The sequence below is a fragment of the Lampetra fluviatilis genome, chromosome 43 (assembly GCF_964198595.1).
Source record: "Lampetra fluviatilis chromosome 43, kcLamFluv1.1, whole genome shotgun sequence".
Lineage (NCBI taxonomy): Eukaryota > Metazoa > Chordata > Hyperoartia > Petromyzontiformes > Petromyzontidae > Lampetra > Lampetra fluviatilis.
Genome location: NC_136317.1, coordinates 2,292,657 through 2,311,232, shown reverse-complemented (window position 1 = coordinate 2,311,232; position 18,576 = coordinate 2,292,657). Strand labels below are relative to the sequence as shown.

At 49.2% G+C, this 18,576-nt stretch overlaps 1 protein-coding gene across 1 annotated transcript in view; it reads right to left on the bottom strand.

Moving 5' to 3' along the window:
• Positions 1–18,576, bottom strand: part of PID1 (phosphotyrosine interaction domain containing 1) — a 32,975-nt gene that overhangs the window by 10,418 nt on the left and 3,981 nt on the right. The window contains exons 2-3 of the mRNA XM_078876123.1: positions 4,776–4,890; positions 3,570–3,707 (exon numbers count right to left, since the gene is read on the bottom strand). Of these exons, the coding sequence (XP_078732249.1) occupies positions 3,570–3,707; positions 4,776–4,778 (141 nt within the window). The 5' untranslated portion in view covers positions 4,779–4,890. The remainder of the gene's footprint in view (positions 1–3,569; positions 3,708–4,775; positions 4,891–18,576) is intronic.

The window sequence follows — 18,576 nt, the reverse complement described above, 5'->3', positions numbered from 1 at the left end:
GTGCGGCAGGGTACGGGTACGGGTAGGCCGTGAGTCACTGGTGAGTCACCGTTTGTCACTCATTTCGGGTAGGGTATGGGTACGGGTAGGGAACGGGTACCCGACCCTGGTGCGGCCGGCTACGGGTAAGGAATCAAAACCCGTTTGCGACCTCTGGGCTGCCCTGCGGGTAGTCCGTGCAAGAGGCTCTTGCCTAGAATGTGAGGCAACTGAGGAGGCTACAATATGGGACGTTTCTTGCCAGTATCAAATATAAGAACAGGGTTTTTTTTACCCTTTCTGGCAATAAAACAGGAAGTTTTATTTTTCGATTTAAAGCTTTCGTGACTGCAGAGATTCATCTTCTTGGTTCTTTCGGTAAAGTCACGTAGAATGGAAATAATAAAATAATAAAAATAAAACATCAGAAAATACAAAGACAGCGTCTTTCCGACAGACCTGTTCTTCACCTGAGGACGGCTGCTTGCGTTGTGGCCGAAACGTCGTGAGAATTGTATTTTATTATGTTTTATTATTATTTTATTATTTCCCTTCTACGTGACTTTACCGAAAGAACCAAGACAACAGGAAGTGTCAAGATATTAAAATACCAAACAGAAACCTTTTGCAAGGAATCATGTCTGCATTAATGACACGTACTTGTGATGAACATGCAAACACAACAAAAACATGCTCTAATAGTATATGCATTGTCTTTCTGTTTTATTGCCAGAAGGGGTATTAAAATCTGTTCTTATAAGCTGAGGAGGCGTTTGTTTTCCAGGCTAAGCTCTGCCCGGGTGAGTCTTGAGTCGAAACCGGTCCAGGGATTATTTGCTGCTGCTGCTGCTGCAGCAGATTTTGCTGATGAACATTGGGGGGGGTCGAGATCTCCAACAAGGCCCAAAATGTTAACGGTGCTCTATTCTACTGTTTGGGATGTAAACAAAAGCGCCAGTCCGTTATTCATTTATGATTGTGTTCTCGTAAATATGTAACACAGATAAAGCCACGCTAGGTCTGATTTGGATTTCCCGGAACCGGCTATTGATTGCGAGCATCCCCCCCCCGTCCCCCCTTTTTTAAATTTACCTTTTACGTCCACCGATGTTCATCTCGAAGTCAGATCTACCAGGGTCATCTTCACCCCAAGAACAAAATAACTTCACAATCAATGACCAATGCAGCAAATTCTATTGTTGTACCGTACTTCGATAACCCCACCCCCCTCCTCCCCCAGCTGCTGTAGGCTCCCCCGCCTTCACGAACAACCCGCATGGACCAGCAGGGTGAAGTATGGTCAACCCCGCCTCGGCCCGCGTGGCGTGGGAAGACCCCTCAACCTTGCAGCGGATTGACCAGAGGATTGTAAACTAAACTTTATATTTTACTAGTTAAGGCCCACTGAGCTATATTGCTCTTTTCCAGTAGAGACCTGGATATCACAAATGATAGCTCAACGAAAGTGGGGTATCGTGTGGAAATTTATAGCCGCCAAATACTCTAAACGCGTGATGTGGATTCTAAATGTGGAGGGGAAACCCCGAGGACCCCAGAGAAAAATCCACGCGACTACGGGGAGAGAGAGACACGCAAACTCCAAATATACAACAGCAGGCATCGTCAGGGTCGGGATCGACCCCACGACCTCCTGTATACCAGGCGAGGTAGTTAACATCTCCTAGCCAACCTGGCGCCCAACTGTTCACGTGCAATGAGCACCCTGGTTGACCAGGCTACAAAAGTTTAGAGTTAAAATCCTGCTTGTGGCTCAACATCATTATAATCATAGTCATCCCTCTGGGGTTGATTCAATTAGTCCTATCGATGTATTGACCACTGTCATGGGAATGTGGAGTTTCCATCCCACTGTCCAATTTGATCAGGGAGACATTGTTACATCATACATCACACCCGCGACACTTACCATCACATCAGCCCGTATTTTTTTGGGAACTTGAAACCTAAGCGGTGTTGAGAGTGGTACGAATTTCAAGTAAATCCGATGAGCTATGAAGCTCTTTTGTGACCGTTGGGGGTTCACATGGGGGCTGTGACGTGACTTTGAGATGCCAGTGCCGAGTGTGAGCCCCCTCTATCCGTAGCGGGGGGTTCTCTTCCACTACTTGGGTTTCCTTCCCACACGAATCAACCGCAACCCCCGAAAATGGAAATCTACCCAAACATCCGCAAGCAGGACCCTCCTGAAAGAGTCTTAAAACTATATTCTTGGTTCTTTCGGTAAAGTCACGTAGAAGAGAAAAAATATTTTTATTTTATTTTATTATTTCCCTTCTACGTGACTTTACCGAAAGAATCAAGAATATGAATCCCTGCAGTCACGAAAGCTTTAAATCAAAGTCTTAAAACTCTTCAAAAGACTCATTGAGGATTCCTGGATGAATTATTGGGAATGTGGAGTTTTTTTTTTTCACGCCTATTCAAAAAAAACAAGCGATAGCATCAATATTAAATAGAAAAATACAATTATTTTTTTACAAAAATGAGAACATTTTCCCTAAATAAAATCTTGGCCTGTGAGATTCAGAATGATTTCAACACAACTCCCATCAAGCAACAATAAAGACTGAACGTCTGTTTTTATTTTTTTCATTTTCTTTCTCTGCTGCTTGTTTTTCTAAAAGTATATTTATATATTTTTCAGTGCCCTGCACGAGTAACAGCACATGCTGTACTATAGTGTGTGCCGGAGTGTGTACGCGTGTGTTTGTGTAGTCAAGCGTGTGCGTGTGTGTGTATTCAGTGCGTGCGAGTTCATATCCGTGCATATTCATGCGTGTATCTATGTGTGTGTTTTCACGAACGACCGACGCTCACAACAACGAGTGGAGCGTCGGGCGGATAAAACGTAGCGGAGGTGGCGCTGCAGGCAGCACAGGTGGTGCATCTGCCAATCATCTCAGTCTGTGAACCCATGGCACCTGGGTCTGTCCCGTGACCGCCTGCCAGCAGCGACCCTTCGACACTTCACGTGGCCTCAACATGCACATAGCCTGGCACAAGCACCGTGGTGACGTCACCGCCACTTAGTGGCGAATGGCGGTTGTTGAGTGGATGAGTTTATGAGTGAGTGGGTGAGTGTGCGAGTGGGTGAGTGTGCGAGTGGGTGGGCGGGTGGGTGGGCGTGTGGGTGGGTGGGTGGGAATGTGGGTGGGTGGGTGGGTGGGCGGGCGTGTGAGAGGGTGGGTGAGTGGGTGACTGAGTGGATAAGTGGGTATGTGAATGGGCGAGTGGTTCTGGCAAGTGATCGAGTGAGTCGATGGGTGAGTTTGTGAATGGGTGAGCGAGCGGGTGAGCGAGCGGGTGAGCGAGCGGGTGAGCGAGCGGGTGGATGAGCGAGTGGATGAGCGAATGAGTGTGCGAGCGAGTGGGTGGTTGAGCATTGCGACCTGCGGTCGTGGCGGTGGTTGAGCACGGAGTGGATGAGACAAAACAGCTGACCGGCTCCTCCAACATCGATGGAGGAATCGACGAGCAAAGTTCATGGGAACAGCGACCACGCTAGGGGGACGGTGCGGTGGTGGGGGTGGGGGGGGCCCCCAATAGGGTAGCACCGCCAGGGGTCTCACCGCGTGTCCGGGATGCGAGGGCGGTGGGACGAGGGGCGCCGTGGGGGCGAGCTCGATGGCCTCCGAGTCGCTGGTGAGGGGCGCGACCTCTTGGTCCTTCCCGAACACCAGGGCGCTCAGCTTAGACTTGAGAACCATCTGTGCTCGCACACAAAGACAAGGATCCGCCCCGTGTCGACTTTAACGGACCCATTTAGAAGGGTTCCCGAGCCACTGGTGGCAACGGCACATTGCTCCAGTTTGCTCCACAGGTCACCGGCCGTGTGACTTGCATACAACTCGGCGCTACTTGTTGCAATGTCCCTGCAAGGGTTGACGATGGTGCTTTGTGACTGTGATGACGACGGGCTACGGAGCGTACGCAGTGAACGAGTGCCGTGCACGTGTGTACGCAAGGTGAACTTCTTTCACACCGTACGTAGCCAACCGTGCTAATCGGAGGTGCAGGGGAAGGACATCAATCTTGGCACACGAGAGGGTTGGTGGCTAACGTCAGACCCAGCCATTTTACTCTCCCCCATGGAACTCATTAAGGCCGAGTCGACCTAGGGGAGGCGCTGGCCACCGTTATTGGTCATGAGCGGGAATCGAACCAATTGAGATCGTGCCCTGCTGCGTCGCTGCCATTCGAGGGCGAACGGGTGCCAATGTTTGAATGCACGAGGGGTGCTACACGTTACCTAGGAGATGTTAACTACCTCGCCTGGTACACAGGAGGTCGTGGGTTCCATCCCGACCCTGATGCCTGCTGTGTATTTGGAGTTTGCGTCTCTCTCTCTCTCATCATCATCATCACGGTGGCTAGGAGATGTTAACTACCTCGCCTGGTACACAGGAGGTCGTGGGGTTCTATACAAGAGGTGATGGGGTTAGATCTCGACCCTGACGCCTGCTGCTGTATATTTGGAGTTTGCGTGTCTCTCTCTCTCTCTCGCCCTCCCCGTGGTCGCGTGGATTTTTCTCCGGGTCCTTCGGTTTTACCCTCCACATTTTAGAAACACACGTTGAAGATTATTTGGCTGCTATACATTCCCACGTGACAAGCCACTCTGTTGAGCTATCATTTGTGGCCTAAATTGCTTCTGAAAAAAATAGCTATATAGAGCGCAGCGTTGCTTTACCTGCTAAATAAAAAAAACATTGTTTAGTTTAGAGTTTTAGCATGATAAAAACTCGTTTAACACGTATGTATAAACGAGCACCTACCATGTTGTAGGGCGGGCGGGGAACTCTTTGTTGGCGACGCTGCTGCTCGTTCGCCGCGGGCGAATGTTCACAAGACGTCCACCGAGTTCCTGGGTTCGAGTCCAGTCTTCAGCGGCTGAATTAAACAAACGAAATCGTTTTAACACGTGGCAGGCTTTCGCGACCAATATCATCCGTAAGAGGTTTTTGTTGGGTTAGATCGCGTAAATATATAAATGTGTCGTTAAAACCCGCCACCACCCGACACGGCCAACTAGTAAGGGTTGTCACGTGAACAGAACGTGGCCAAATCGTCATTAGTAGTTAGACTTCTCCACAAGTCTGGCTGTCGCCTGATGAAGCTGGTTGTAATTACTGGCGAAACGTCGTACTCAGATTGTTAATGTTGCGCCTTGGTTTTCCAACACACCGGTTAGTGCTGTACTAGTATAATACACTATACACTACACTACTATACACTACACACTAGTGCTGTACTAGTGACGAATTGTCACGTTCTGTTTACGTGACAACCCTTACTAGTTGGCTGTGTCGGGTGGTGGCGGGTTTAACGACACAATTATATATTTACGCGATCTAACCCAACACAAACCTATTATACACTGGTCAACACACTTTTTCTGGCATAAGGTATTCCAACGGTTTTAAGGTAATTTTGGGGTGCGGATTCCAAATCTGGCATCAGTTTTTGTCTATCACATCAAGTTTTTGAGATATCAAACATTGCATTTTCAATAAAAACTGCGGAAGAAAAATATTAAATAAATGTGGATATCTACATAAAATGATATTATAAACACACTATCCTAAAAATACAGTACCGTATTTTAACACTAAAGCAGTCACTGACTCGCAACAACTTGCAATCATAAGTGACGGAGGTAATTTCCGGTAAAATCAATGAAAATGCGGTATGCCGATAGCATAAAAATGAGATGTGATAGAGCAAATCTGAGATCAGATTTGGAATCAACACCCTGAAATTAGTCTAAAACAGCTGCAAAAGTCCAGGCCATAAAAAATTTGTTTAGTTTTTTTGACCAGTGTTATAGAGAATCACCCGTCATCGTCGCGACGATCACTTATGATCACGGGTACAATTTCCAATCAGCGCCGCGATCATAACCCATTCATAAACATTCGCAAAGATCCTCGAGCAATCGTATCTCTCGTATGGCGCAGCAGCAAATCGTCGTCGTCATCACCGCACGTTCCAGCGCGCGTCATCACCCGAGACTGGAAATCCCCGAGGTGGACTTTCATTGCCTCTTCGTCAACCCGGAGTAAACAAAAAAAACGCCACCGAAATGCATCCTCCTCGGTTTGTGGCTTTTTTTTGTGGCCAAACAATGAACGGCTCGGAAGCGTTGGCAAAGTCACCGTTATCCACAGATACCCGTGATTTAGGCGCCACCCCACCCCACAACACCCATCACCACACGTAGGGTTGCCACGTGAAGGTCACGTGACACTCCGATTTCCGCACCTCCGATAAGCACGCTTGGCTACGTACCGTGCGAAAAGAGTTCAACTTGCTCGCACACGTATTGCGTACACTTCCCAGCCCGTCATCATCACAAAGCACCACCATCAACCCTACAGGATCATTGCAACAAGTAGCGTCGATTTCTATGCAAGTCACACGGCAGTTGACCTGTGGAGCGAACTGGAGTAATGTGCCGTTTCTACCAGTGGCTCGAAAACTCTTTTAAATCGTGCACTCGATGTAGAATTGCATTCTTACAAGATAATTGGTTTTTTTACCCTTTTATCTGGCAACAAAACTGACACCTGTTTTACAAGGAGTCATGTTTGCATAGACCACAATACCTGCAGTCATAATGCAAACAAAAAACACAACTCTGATAATGTATGCACTGTCCTTGAAGTTGATTGGTCCACACCCGAGACAGCTTTCCTTAGAGCTTAGTCTCACATGGTGTTGGACCAGATGACGTCAAAAGGCGCACTTTTGTTGCCAACTAAAAGGGTAAAAAAACAATTATCATATTTTTTACTGGCAAATGAGGTTCCAATGGTGCATTCTTACATTTAAAGTAAGAACAACACCACGTGAGAACGCGCGCAAGGCACGATGGGAGCTGTATCTGCCTGCTGGTTGCGAGCACACCTTTGCGCGCGATTAAGTCGAACTGGCCACAGACATTCACGATTCAGTGACGTTATAATCCAACTCGCGACACTGCAATGTCTGTATTTGCACGAGTCGGGAAAAAATGTTGGGTTACATTGCCCCCAAAACACCGAGGTCTGTCTGCCACATCGGAGGCACATCTGCCAAACTTACAACGAACTGCCAAGCCAGCAGTTTTTATCAGCTTCCTTTCATTTGGGAATGCGCGTGTGTGCGCGCGCGTGCGCGTGTGTGTGTATGTGTGTGGGGAGCGGAATGGTGTAGCGGTTAGCACGCCGCGTTTATGAACTCGGCGACCCGAGTTGGATTCCCGCCTTGATCACCAAAATCAAAAGCGAATCTCCCAACCGGTCTTGGGCCTCCCCATAGGTTGACTCGGCCTAAAACGAGTACCTTGTGCGGTGTGTGCGAACGTCGCCACTGGAGGCGCAACGAGGTGTATTAACCATCATTATGCATCATCTGCGAACCCAGTGGATATTCAATAAAAGGCATCGCCGGTCCAAATGTTTTAAATTACTCGCAAGTTATTTAACGTCGGGTTAAAGGACGTGGCCACGTCGTGCACTTCTGCCAGACGATTGCTCGTCCGTGACACGGAGCACATTTGTGATAGCCCTACGCTGCAAGACTGTCGGAATACCAAATGTGCTAAATTAGTAGCCGTGCTAGTAGTTAGTAACTGTTATCATAAGAAGAGCGGAACCGCGAGTAATTTGAGCAGCTTTCGGGAGACTTCAAACTTGGCCAAAATGGAGTTCTGTTTCGCAATCACGGTGGCATCAGTGGCGATCCAAGCTTGCGTTTATCCGTGTGCGTGCGGCATAATGCACGGTGGTGGAGCAGTTAGCGCGCCCGTGCTATGCAACCGGCGATCCAGCTTCGATTCCCGCTCACGGCCACCACCGGTGACGATTACAATTATCTGGACCGGTCCTGGGCCTCTGCTAGGTCGACTCGGCCTCAAATAAGTAGCTGGTGCGACATGGTTCTGACCAGCCACCCCCTCCTCGTGTGCCGTGCCGGGCATTCATAGGTGCTCACTAACAGCACTTGCCCCAACAGTGTGTTAAGGCTACACGGGGGAACTTTGTCTTTGTATGTCAATGTATACATCTGTATGTGTGTTTGTGAATGCAGGGAGGCAAATAAGGGCGAACTCCCTCCCTGACCTCCCCCCTACACCCCTTCCTCCTCCTCCTCTGTACTCCCCCACTGAGAGGCCTAATATTGATTCCAGATGAGCAGAGAGCTTGTGGCAGGGATTGTAATGGGTGATGGGCGACAGTGCACCCCCCCTCTCCCGCCTGTAATAATTTCACAAAGACCATCATCATCATCATGATGCATGGGATAATAGCCCCGGAGGTGTCCACTGCTACATTTCATCATTTGTTTCCACATTACTCTATGTCCAAACTAAAACTCTTTAACCTCAACTATTGTTATTTTACCAGCTAAGGGCCACGGAGCTATAAAACTAACTTTAGAGAAGCCACCTGACCACAACTGATGGCTCACCGAAGTGGCTTATCAACGTTGACATTTATTGCAGCCAAACGCACGCTTGGCTGCGATAATGTGGAGGGAAAAACAGGAGGACCCAGAGGAAATCCACGTGACTACGTGGAGAGAGACACGCAAACTCCAAATATACAGCAGGCGTGAGGGTCAGGGTCAGGATTGAACCCATGACCTCTTGCATACCAGGCGAGGTAGTTAACATCTCGCCACCTTCCACCCTGTCTTGTGCTAAATATGCTCAAGTAGTGGCACATGTTTCTTACACCAACCTCAAGTAGTGGCACATCTTGCTGACACAAATCTCAAGTATGATAATTGTTTTTTTACCCTTTTATCTGGCAACAAAACTGACACCTTTTTTTACGAGGAGTCATGTTTGCATTGACCACAATACCTGCAGTCGGAATGCAAACAAAAAACACAACTCTGATAATGTGCACTGTCCTTGAAGTTGATTGGTCCACACCCGAGACAGCTTTCTTTAGAGCCTAGTCTCACATGGTGTTGGACCAGATGACGCCAAAAGGCGCACAACTCAAGGACAATGCACCATCAGAGTATGAGAGCTCGGGGTAAGCATTTACACCATTGGAACCTCATTTGCCAGTAGCAAAATATGATAATTGGTTTCCAATGGTGAAATCTCAAGTAGTGGCACATCTTCCCGACACCAATCTCAATCTCTTATGTCGCCGTCAAGCCATTCTCAGCGAGGTCTTCCTCCTTCTCTTCCATTTTTCCCAAACAACACGGAGATGCACAGAAGTCAAACTCACACGCACACTGCACACCGCACACAGGCACACACGCACACCGTACACCACACATACGCACACCGCACATCGCGTTCGACCGCTTCGCCTCATGGACTGCTAGGTACGGGACTGTAGGTGAGCACCTATTAAGCAAGACCAGCACACGGCACGTGAACGGCAAGTAAGGTTCTTGTAGGCCCTGTAGGCACTTGTGTTTCGTCGGCCTTCAGTGATCACTTTCTGCAGTTGCCACTGCTGCTGTCTCGTGTTACTACGACCGCTGATGTGACTCCACTTGCTTCACGCGGTACTTTGTCCATAGGACAACAACGATCGTCTTCCCTTGCACTCCTGTCTATTGAGTAGAAGTTATTTGCTAATTTTTGCAATGAAAAAAAGGTCTCCAAAAGTTCATCTCCGATGTTAATTTCTCTCACCAGATGAAAAACAACGATTGACACGACTCTGCCTCTTTGTGCCTATCTTTGCTATATAAATATATTTATTCAAGATGAAATATTGGTTACATTTTTAACCATACAAACTACACAAAAAAACATTCTTAGGTTTTTTCGGTAAAGTCACGTAGGTAAAAAAATTTAAATTAATAAAAGTAAAATAAAAAAAGTTAAATAAAAATATTTTTATTTTACTTTTATTAATTTTATTTTTTTACCTACGTGACTTTACCGAAAAAACCTAAGAATATGAATACTTGCAGTCACGAAAGCTTCAAATCTAGAATTAATCCACAAAAAATGTTGTAGGCCTTTAGTTTTCGTAGGCCCTAGCCACAGTGCATACGGCCCTGATGGGTGGGTGAGTGGCTGGGTGAGTGAGTAGCCCCTAGGCAAAGTGCCTACTACTGTTGCCTATTGGATAACACGGCCCTGGTGAACGGGGTGATGTGGACAGCATCACTCCCGGCCACCTTTGTGTTGGACCCTCCCCGCTGTCAGCCCTGATGTTCACATGGTATTCCAAACATTCATTTAAAGGCCAAGTCAAACTGTTGGGAGGCCCAGGATGGGTTCAGAAACCACTTGAACGAATAGCTGCACCACTGCTCACATATGCAAAAGACAAATATCCCCCGTGTAGCCTTAACAGGCTGTTGGGGCAAGTGCTGTTAGTGGACGCCTATGAAGCCCGGCACGGCACACGAGGGGGTGGGTGGCCCACACCACGCCCGACCGCCTTTGTCTCTCATTTGTGGCCGAGTCGAACTAGGGGAGGCTCAGGACCGGTTCAGATAATGGTGACTGGTGTTGGTCGTGAGCTGGAATCGAACTCGGATCGCTGGGTTCGCAGCATTGCTGCTCTTCACATGTGCATAAACACACACAAACATACACACATGTTTAAACATGTTTGTACGAGTTAGTGAAAGTGTGCAGATGTGTCAGTGTGCATATCTGTGTCTGTATGTGTGTTTATAAGTACGCATGGACGTGTGTAAGCTTGCGTATGTGCATGCGTGCGTTTATTTTAGTTTGTATGTCCGTATGTGTATGCATGCGCGTGTATGTATGCGTTTCAGGCAGAGCGGGCCTGCACCGTTATGCCATATTCTCTGTCCATCTGTAACAGCAGAGGTGCAGGGAATTTCAACGGGACATAAAATATGTCTGCTTTATTGACCCGGTTAAGGCCTACGAGACCATCAACGAGCCAAGACTTTGGGTTACTGTTCCTGCTTTCGAGGTTCCGAACCCTCCGTTCACAATCACCAAGGACCTTCATCATGATGGTGCACTAGTCCAGGTACAGCTGCGTGGCCGGGAGTCAGAGCCATTCCTCGTTCATCTTGAGGTACGACAGGCATGCACTCTGGCCTCCTATACTATTTAACTTGTTTTTTTTTTCAAATAATTAGTTCAAGAAGCTTTTCATGGCTGTACCAGAGGAATTTCCATCTGGTACAGATACAATGGAGAGCTTGATCAATGCCTAGGCACAGTCCAGGGAAGGCTCCCTGCTGGTAAACTATGCTACGAATGCTGACGATCTGATCATTTGTTCTCACTCTTAAGGGTTGCCGCGGAACCTGGAGCGTGCCACTAAGAGGTGGGGCCTTGCCAACAGCCCTGCTAAAACAAACAAACAGAAACAGCTGTGAGAATCATTTGTGTCATCAGAGAGACGACCGCCACAACATCCCCTCGAGCAATGAGGCAGTCATGGAGAGAGTGTAGCAATGATTTCCTGCACATTAGCAGCGTGTTCATGGAGAGAGTGTAGCAATGATTTCCTGCACATTAGCAGCGTGTTCATGGAGAGAGTGTAGCAATGATTTCCTGCACATTAGCAGCGTGTTCATGGAGAGAGTGTAGCAATGATTTCCTGCACAATAGCAGCGTGTTCATGGAGAGAGTGTAGCAATGAGTTCCTGCACATTAGCAGCGTGTTCATGGAGAGAGTGTAGCAATGAGTTCCTGCACAATAGGAGCGTGTTCATGGAGAGAGTGTAGCAATGAGTTCCTGCACATTAGCAGCGTGTTCATGGCTAGACTCTGGCCTTATTCCCCAATCAGTCAAGCACCATTAACATTTCCATCGGCGCATAACTCTCCAAGCGTTTTTATCTTCTCTAAATCACCTTGCCCCCCCCCTAACCCCCTCCCACACAAACACAGACCTACGTGGGCAAAAACATGAATGGGTCGGAGGCTCGAGAGGCGATGGAAGAATGTCGGCTTGGAACCCACCAAGTGGGTTTGCGAGACGTGCATCGCCGAGGTCCAAGGTCGGATTTCTCCTCTGCCCCCGAATCGCAAACGACGCCGTGAAACCGCGAATCCGTGTCCTGTGTAACCCAGAAGCGGGCCTTCCCGCACGCCTCCTCCTCCAGTTTCCAGGTTGAGTCACAAACCGTACCTCTCCATAACAAAGGCTCGCCCTCTTAAGCCTCACCTTACCATATGAATAAAGTGTGCTGTACTTGGCCCTTCCCCCCTCTCCAACCATTATATAAACGGAGTGGTAGCTCTTGCAATCTCTCATTTACTTGATACAGCTGTCGTGGCTGTGACGGTTCCACCTGAAGACGGAAGCTTGTGTTGCCTCCGAAACGTCGTGATTTTTATTTTATTTTACTTTTATTAATTTTAATGTTTTACCTACGTGACTTTACCGAAAACAACCTAAGAATATCGTATGGTACCGTTCCCTTAGCTCTCGAGATTGCTGCTGCTAATGTTGTCACTGACATCATGGGACAACAACAACAACTAAACCCAAGCTGGGCACAGGCCCGTATGGACGAATGAAACGTGTTTTAATCTTGATTTGAAGCTTTCGTGACTGCAGGAATCCATACTCTTTGGTTCTTTCGGTAAAGTCTCGTAGGTAGAAATAAAACGTGTTTTACATTCGTTTACGTCGCATGCGGTAATGGGTTTACGTGACCCCTGCAGCCACGAGAGGCGCTACCATCTTCTGCAAGTGTAAAAAAAAAACAAGAATCTTAATCCTTGAATGGAATTGTGAGCGTGAATTACGACGATTCACTGAATCAGTGGGTGTGCGTGGTTCTTGACCCTTACACATGGTTGTTTCATCGAAACGACGATACTATTTTGGAGGATGATGTTGTTGCGGTTATGATGGCGTTATTAAAAGTAAGAAATTGATGAGGATGATGCTGACGGTGTTGTCATTGTGATAATAGTCATACAAGTGATGTTAATTTAATCACGAAGTTGACAATTAGGATGGCAATCATCATGACGATGTTTATGACAATGACTGGGCTGAGTTTTAACACCGGACCGTGATTTGAATTCACGACCTTCGTGTGCTCTGACCAGACCCGACACTCGTTCCTTCATCAGCCTTTCTCAATCCACTGCTGGATGAAGGCCTCCCCCGATGCTGTGTTGGCTGTTAGATGTCTATTTCTTTAGCACGTGTCGTGCCGGCTACTGCAAGATCTGACCACGTCTGCCCAATGCTCGCAGAGGTGTGTTCGCTTCCGGTCACTGAACGAATTCGTTCTAAGGCCGCACTGATTACACACGAAGCCCTTGCCGCAAATGAACCACACCATCTCGCTGATCTTGAAAGGAGCATAAAGCATCACCACGCAAACTCCGGTCATCCTCACAAGCAGCTTTTGGCTGCTGGGACATCGAACAGATGCGGTGGTCACCGCATCGCGTGGCGCTTTCAGATGCGCTTCTGCGGCCGTTTGGAACGCTCTTCCTTCCGATATTAGGAAGCCACTGGAGCTATGCACTTTTAAATCATCATCTAGATTGACAAACTCAATTCTTTAGAACTGCTCTTTGCGTTTAGTTTGTTGTCCTTCCCCCGTACTTCCGATTAGCACGGTTGGCTACGTACGGCGCGAAAGAAGGTCAACAACATACGTACGTACATACATCACAGGACATGCGATGCAGATGAGAGACACCGCACTGATTTGTTAACGCGCGGAGGTGGGCTTGGGCACGAGACGTCGCGAGAAATAACGACGGCCGGTGGTCGAGACTGGCGACGGAGTGACAGCCCACGGAGGGGAACAAACTGGAGAAGAATTCCACAATGAAGATGGAGCAATGACGTCAACCTGACACAGACCGTGGCATCGTGGGTGGGGGGTGACAGTGGCTTAGAGAGGCCTTCATCCAGCAGTGTATAGATCGTGGCTGATGATGATGATACGGATCAGCCCAGGTTTCGCTGTTGTCAGAGCATTTGGCTCACAAAGTCACGAGTTCAAGGACCCGGTCAAGGGGGCAACACAGCCCATCATCATCATCATCGTCGTCAGCCCCACTTTGTATTCAGTCAACAGTGATCCCTCGATGGATAGACTGCCTCCGCCATGGGAATGTGGAATTTGCACTGCAGGGAGACTCGATGCATGCTGCCATGCCTCAAACATCCCGGCATCTTTGTCTTATAGAAGTGAAATTATCGTATTCATCTCAGGAGTTATACAATCACAGAAGTGACAATTATCGTTATGATTAAAGCAGTGTCATCATCATCATCTCATTAGGAGTAACAATTATCAATATCATCATCACCCAAGTGATGATATCATCACCATCACAATCAAGTTTGATTGACACCGTAATCATCATCATCATCGTGATCTCATCGAAGTGAAAATCATCGCATAGGAGTGATGCAGCATCCCATAGACGCAACGCAATCATCATCATCTATATCATCATCTACATCATTTCAGGATATGTTAATTTTGTTTGATCAAGTCAATGACGTGCCCGTCATCATCATTGGCACATTCCTTGCCATTGTTATCTTAGAGGAGGGACACAGTCATCATGATCATCATCACCCCAACTGCACACGGCTCGCCGATGATCGATACATTTACAAATCGTTCCCCTCTTGCCGTCACAAACATTGACCCGAATAGTTGTCGTGAAACATTAATCGTCCTTTGCACTTCGACCGACGCATTCTATAATAATTGTAAATTGGGATTTTAAAAAAACCCAATAATCTAAATCACTCTGTCGATTCACTGATGGGGGAAGGCCTCCCCACGCCGTGTCGGCCATGTGGACCGTTTGATCATACTTCACCACGCTGGTGGTGATCATACTTCACCACGCTGGTGGTGATCATACTTCACCACGCTGGTCAGTGCGGGTTGGTGAAGATGTTTAAATGGGAGGCGCGTTGCCCAGGACTGGTTCAGGTATTCATTCGCCACTTAAGGTAGCCGTGACCAGGTTTAGAACACCCTGGCCATCGAGTTAAGCGTCAGGTTATTTAGCAAATAACTTCTCACCAGACGCATCATGCACAGAGCACACTCTCGCATGTACGTACTCACACACTATCACACGTGCACACAGCACATGCCCCAACAGTCTGTACAAATACCACTCAAGCACAAACACACACAGCACCACAACAACAACAACAACAACAACCGCCATTCGCCACTAAGTGGCGGTGACGTCACCACGACGCTTGTGCCAGGCCAAGTGCACCTTGAGGCCACGTGAAGTGTCGAACGCCCGCTGGCAGGAGGTCACACACACACATTCACTCGTACACGCACACACGCACGCACGCACACACACATGCACTCTTACTTGCACACACACTCACTCTTACCACCACACATGAACTCTTACACACACACATTCACTCTTACACACACACATTCACTCTTACACACACATATTCACTCTCACACACACTAATTCATGCTCTCAGACACACAAAACACATATTCCCCATATAGCATTCAACAAAATGTTGGGGCAAGTGCTGTTAGCGAGCACCCATTCAGAACGGCATTGCACACGAGACAGGTGGGGGGGGGGGTGTTGGCAACCATCACCCTCGGCCGTCTTTGTCTCTCCCCAGTGCCCATCCTCGCTCATTCGCACAGCGGCAGCTACAACTCGGGTCGCGGCCAGGGTCGAGGCTCAGTTGCGATACGAACTAACGAACTTGCCACCGCCACACACACACACACAGCACCACACACACACACACGGCACCACACACACACACACGGCACCACACACACACACACAGCACAGCACCACACACACACAGCACAGCACAGCACCACACACACACACAGCACAGCACGACACACACACAGCACAGCACGACACACACACAGCACAGCACGACACACACACACACAGCACAGCACGACACACACACAGCACAGCACGACACACACACAGCACAGCACGACACACACACACACAGCACAGCACGACACACACACACAGCACAGCACCACACACACACACAGCACAGCACCACACACACACACAGCACAGCACCACACACACACACAGCACAGCACCACACACACACAGCACAGCACCACACACACACAGCACAGCACCACACACACGCAAAGCACAGCACCACACACACACACACAGCACCACACTCACACACAGCACCACACACACACAGCACCACACACACACACAACACCACACACACACACAGCACCACACACACACACACAGCACCACACACACACAGCACCACACACAGCACCACACACACACACAGCACCACACACACACACACAGCACCACACACACACTCAACAACCGCCATTCGCCACTAAGTGGCGGTGACGTCACCACGACGCTTGTGCCAGGCCATGTGCACCTTGAGGCCACGTGAAGTGTCGAACGCCCGCTGGCAGGAGGTCACGGGGCAGACCCAGGTGCCACGGGTCGACTGACCGAGATGACCGAGATGACTGGCTGATGCACCACCTGTGCCCCCTACTGTGCCAACTTGCTGTGCTTTAGCCACCCGGCGCTCCGCTCGTTGTTGTGAGCGTCGCTCCTCCGCCCTCCGTTGTTGTTGGAGGGCGACTGCCTCCAACTGCCCAGTAGCGTCCTTCACGAGCCTCCTCCACTGAGGCCGATCTTGACACCGCTGGTACCAGTCATCGGCAAGTCCACTCAGCTCCACGTCCTCCTGTACCACATCACTCCATCTCTTCTCTAGCCCGTGCCGCGCCCGTTTAGCCCCCTCGATCCGGCCGAACAAAAGCTGTTTAGGCATGCGGTGGCTGGGCATGCGGGCTACATGACCCAGCCAACGCAGCCTTGCCTGCCGGAGGAGCTCACTGATGGGACTTTGCCCAGATCTTTCAAGGACTTGTGAGCTCCTCACACAATCCAGCCTGGTTAAACCCAGGATGGATCGTAGGCAGGCCAGCCTAAATGTTTCCAACCGGCGAAGATGCTCCACTAGGGGGGTCCACGTTTCGCAAGCATAGAGAAGGGAGGGAATGACCGTGGCCGAGAAGACCTGAAGCTTCGTGCGGAGCGACAGACCAGGTAGCTTCCACACAGCGTTACGCAACCGATGAAAAGATATTGCCGCTCGACTGATTCGGAGTGAGACCTCTGCTGATAAACTGGAGCCGGTCATGAGCACACTGCCCAGGTATGGGAAATTCTCTACTCTCTCCACAACTGCCCCATCACCGATTGGGAGTTGTGGGGGCGGAGTGCCCGATGGTACAAAATACCCAGGCAGGTGCTTAGTTTTGGTGGGGCTGATGGTAAGGCCCCACCTCTTAGTGGCACGCTCCAGTCTCAGCAGCAGCGTCTCCAACTCCTCTTCTGAATGAGCAGCTATTACCAAATCATCGGCATACATAACGTGGTTGACCAATAGGGAGCCATCCCTTGATCGCACCCGGGCGTCGATCAGCCTCCCATTGTATCTGTACCAAATGGTAATTCCCCCGGTACAGCTATTGAAGGCTTCACGAACTACGCAGTCGAAATAGATGTTAAATAATGTGGGAGCCAGAGGACATCCCTGTCGCACCCCAAGGTGTACAGGGAAAGGCTCCGACTCCCGGCCACGTAGTTTTACCCGGGCCCGCTCACCATCATGAAGGTCCTTAATGATCGTGAGCAGAGGGTCAGGGACTCCGAAAGCACGAAGAACAACCCAGAGCCCAGTCCTACTGATGGTATCATAGGCCTTGACCAGGTCAATAAAGCAGAGATGTAGGTCTTTTTGGAATTCCCTACACCTCTGCTGTAGCAGACGGACAGAAAATATGGCATCTGTGCAGGACCGCCCTTTCCTGAAACCACATTGGGGCTCCGCAAGCCTCTCCTCAGCATGCCTAGCAAGGCGATGTTGAATAATCCTTGCCAGGACCTTACCCGGCACACTGAGGAGTGAGATGCCCCTGTAGTTGTTACAGTCGGTACGGTCCCCCTTCTTAAAGAGGGGGACCACCAGGGCATCCTTCCAGTCCTGCGGAACCCGTCCAGTGGTCCAGACTGTTGTTATGATGTCATATAGGGCAGTCTGTGCACAAACGCCACCCTCCCTCAGCATTTCGCCTGGGAGATCATCTCTGCCCGGTGCCTTCCCTGGTCTCAGACTCCGGATCGCCCTCAGTACTTCCTCAACAGCCGGTACCTCAGCCAGCCACTCACAGGGGGTGACCTCTTCCAATATTTGAGGCACCGCAGCCTCAGCAGGGTTATCCCCACTTTGTGCCATGATGTTTTCCTGGCTGAGAGATTTTCCCTCCCCCAGGACCTCACAGAAATGCTCAGCAAATCTGCAAACCTGTTCCTGGGGGTCGGAGATTGGATCACAGTTTTTTCCTCTAATGATGGTAATAGGTGTGGCGCTGCAGGTTACTTTTTTGATGGAGTTAAATAGTGATTTGTGATCGCGGGCCACTGAGGCAGACTCCATCTCCTCAGCAACCCGCGACCACCACCCATCCTTACAGCGCCTCACGGCTCTCCGAACCTCCGAGCGAAGACTGCGGTAAACCTCCTCATTCTCTGACGTGGGATGCTGTAGGCGATGAGAGTGGGCCTGTCGCTTTTTCTCAATTAACCTGAACACCTCC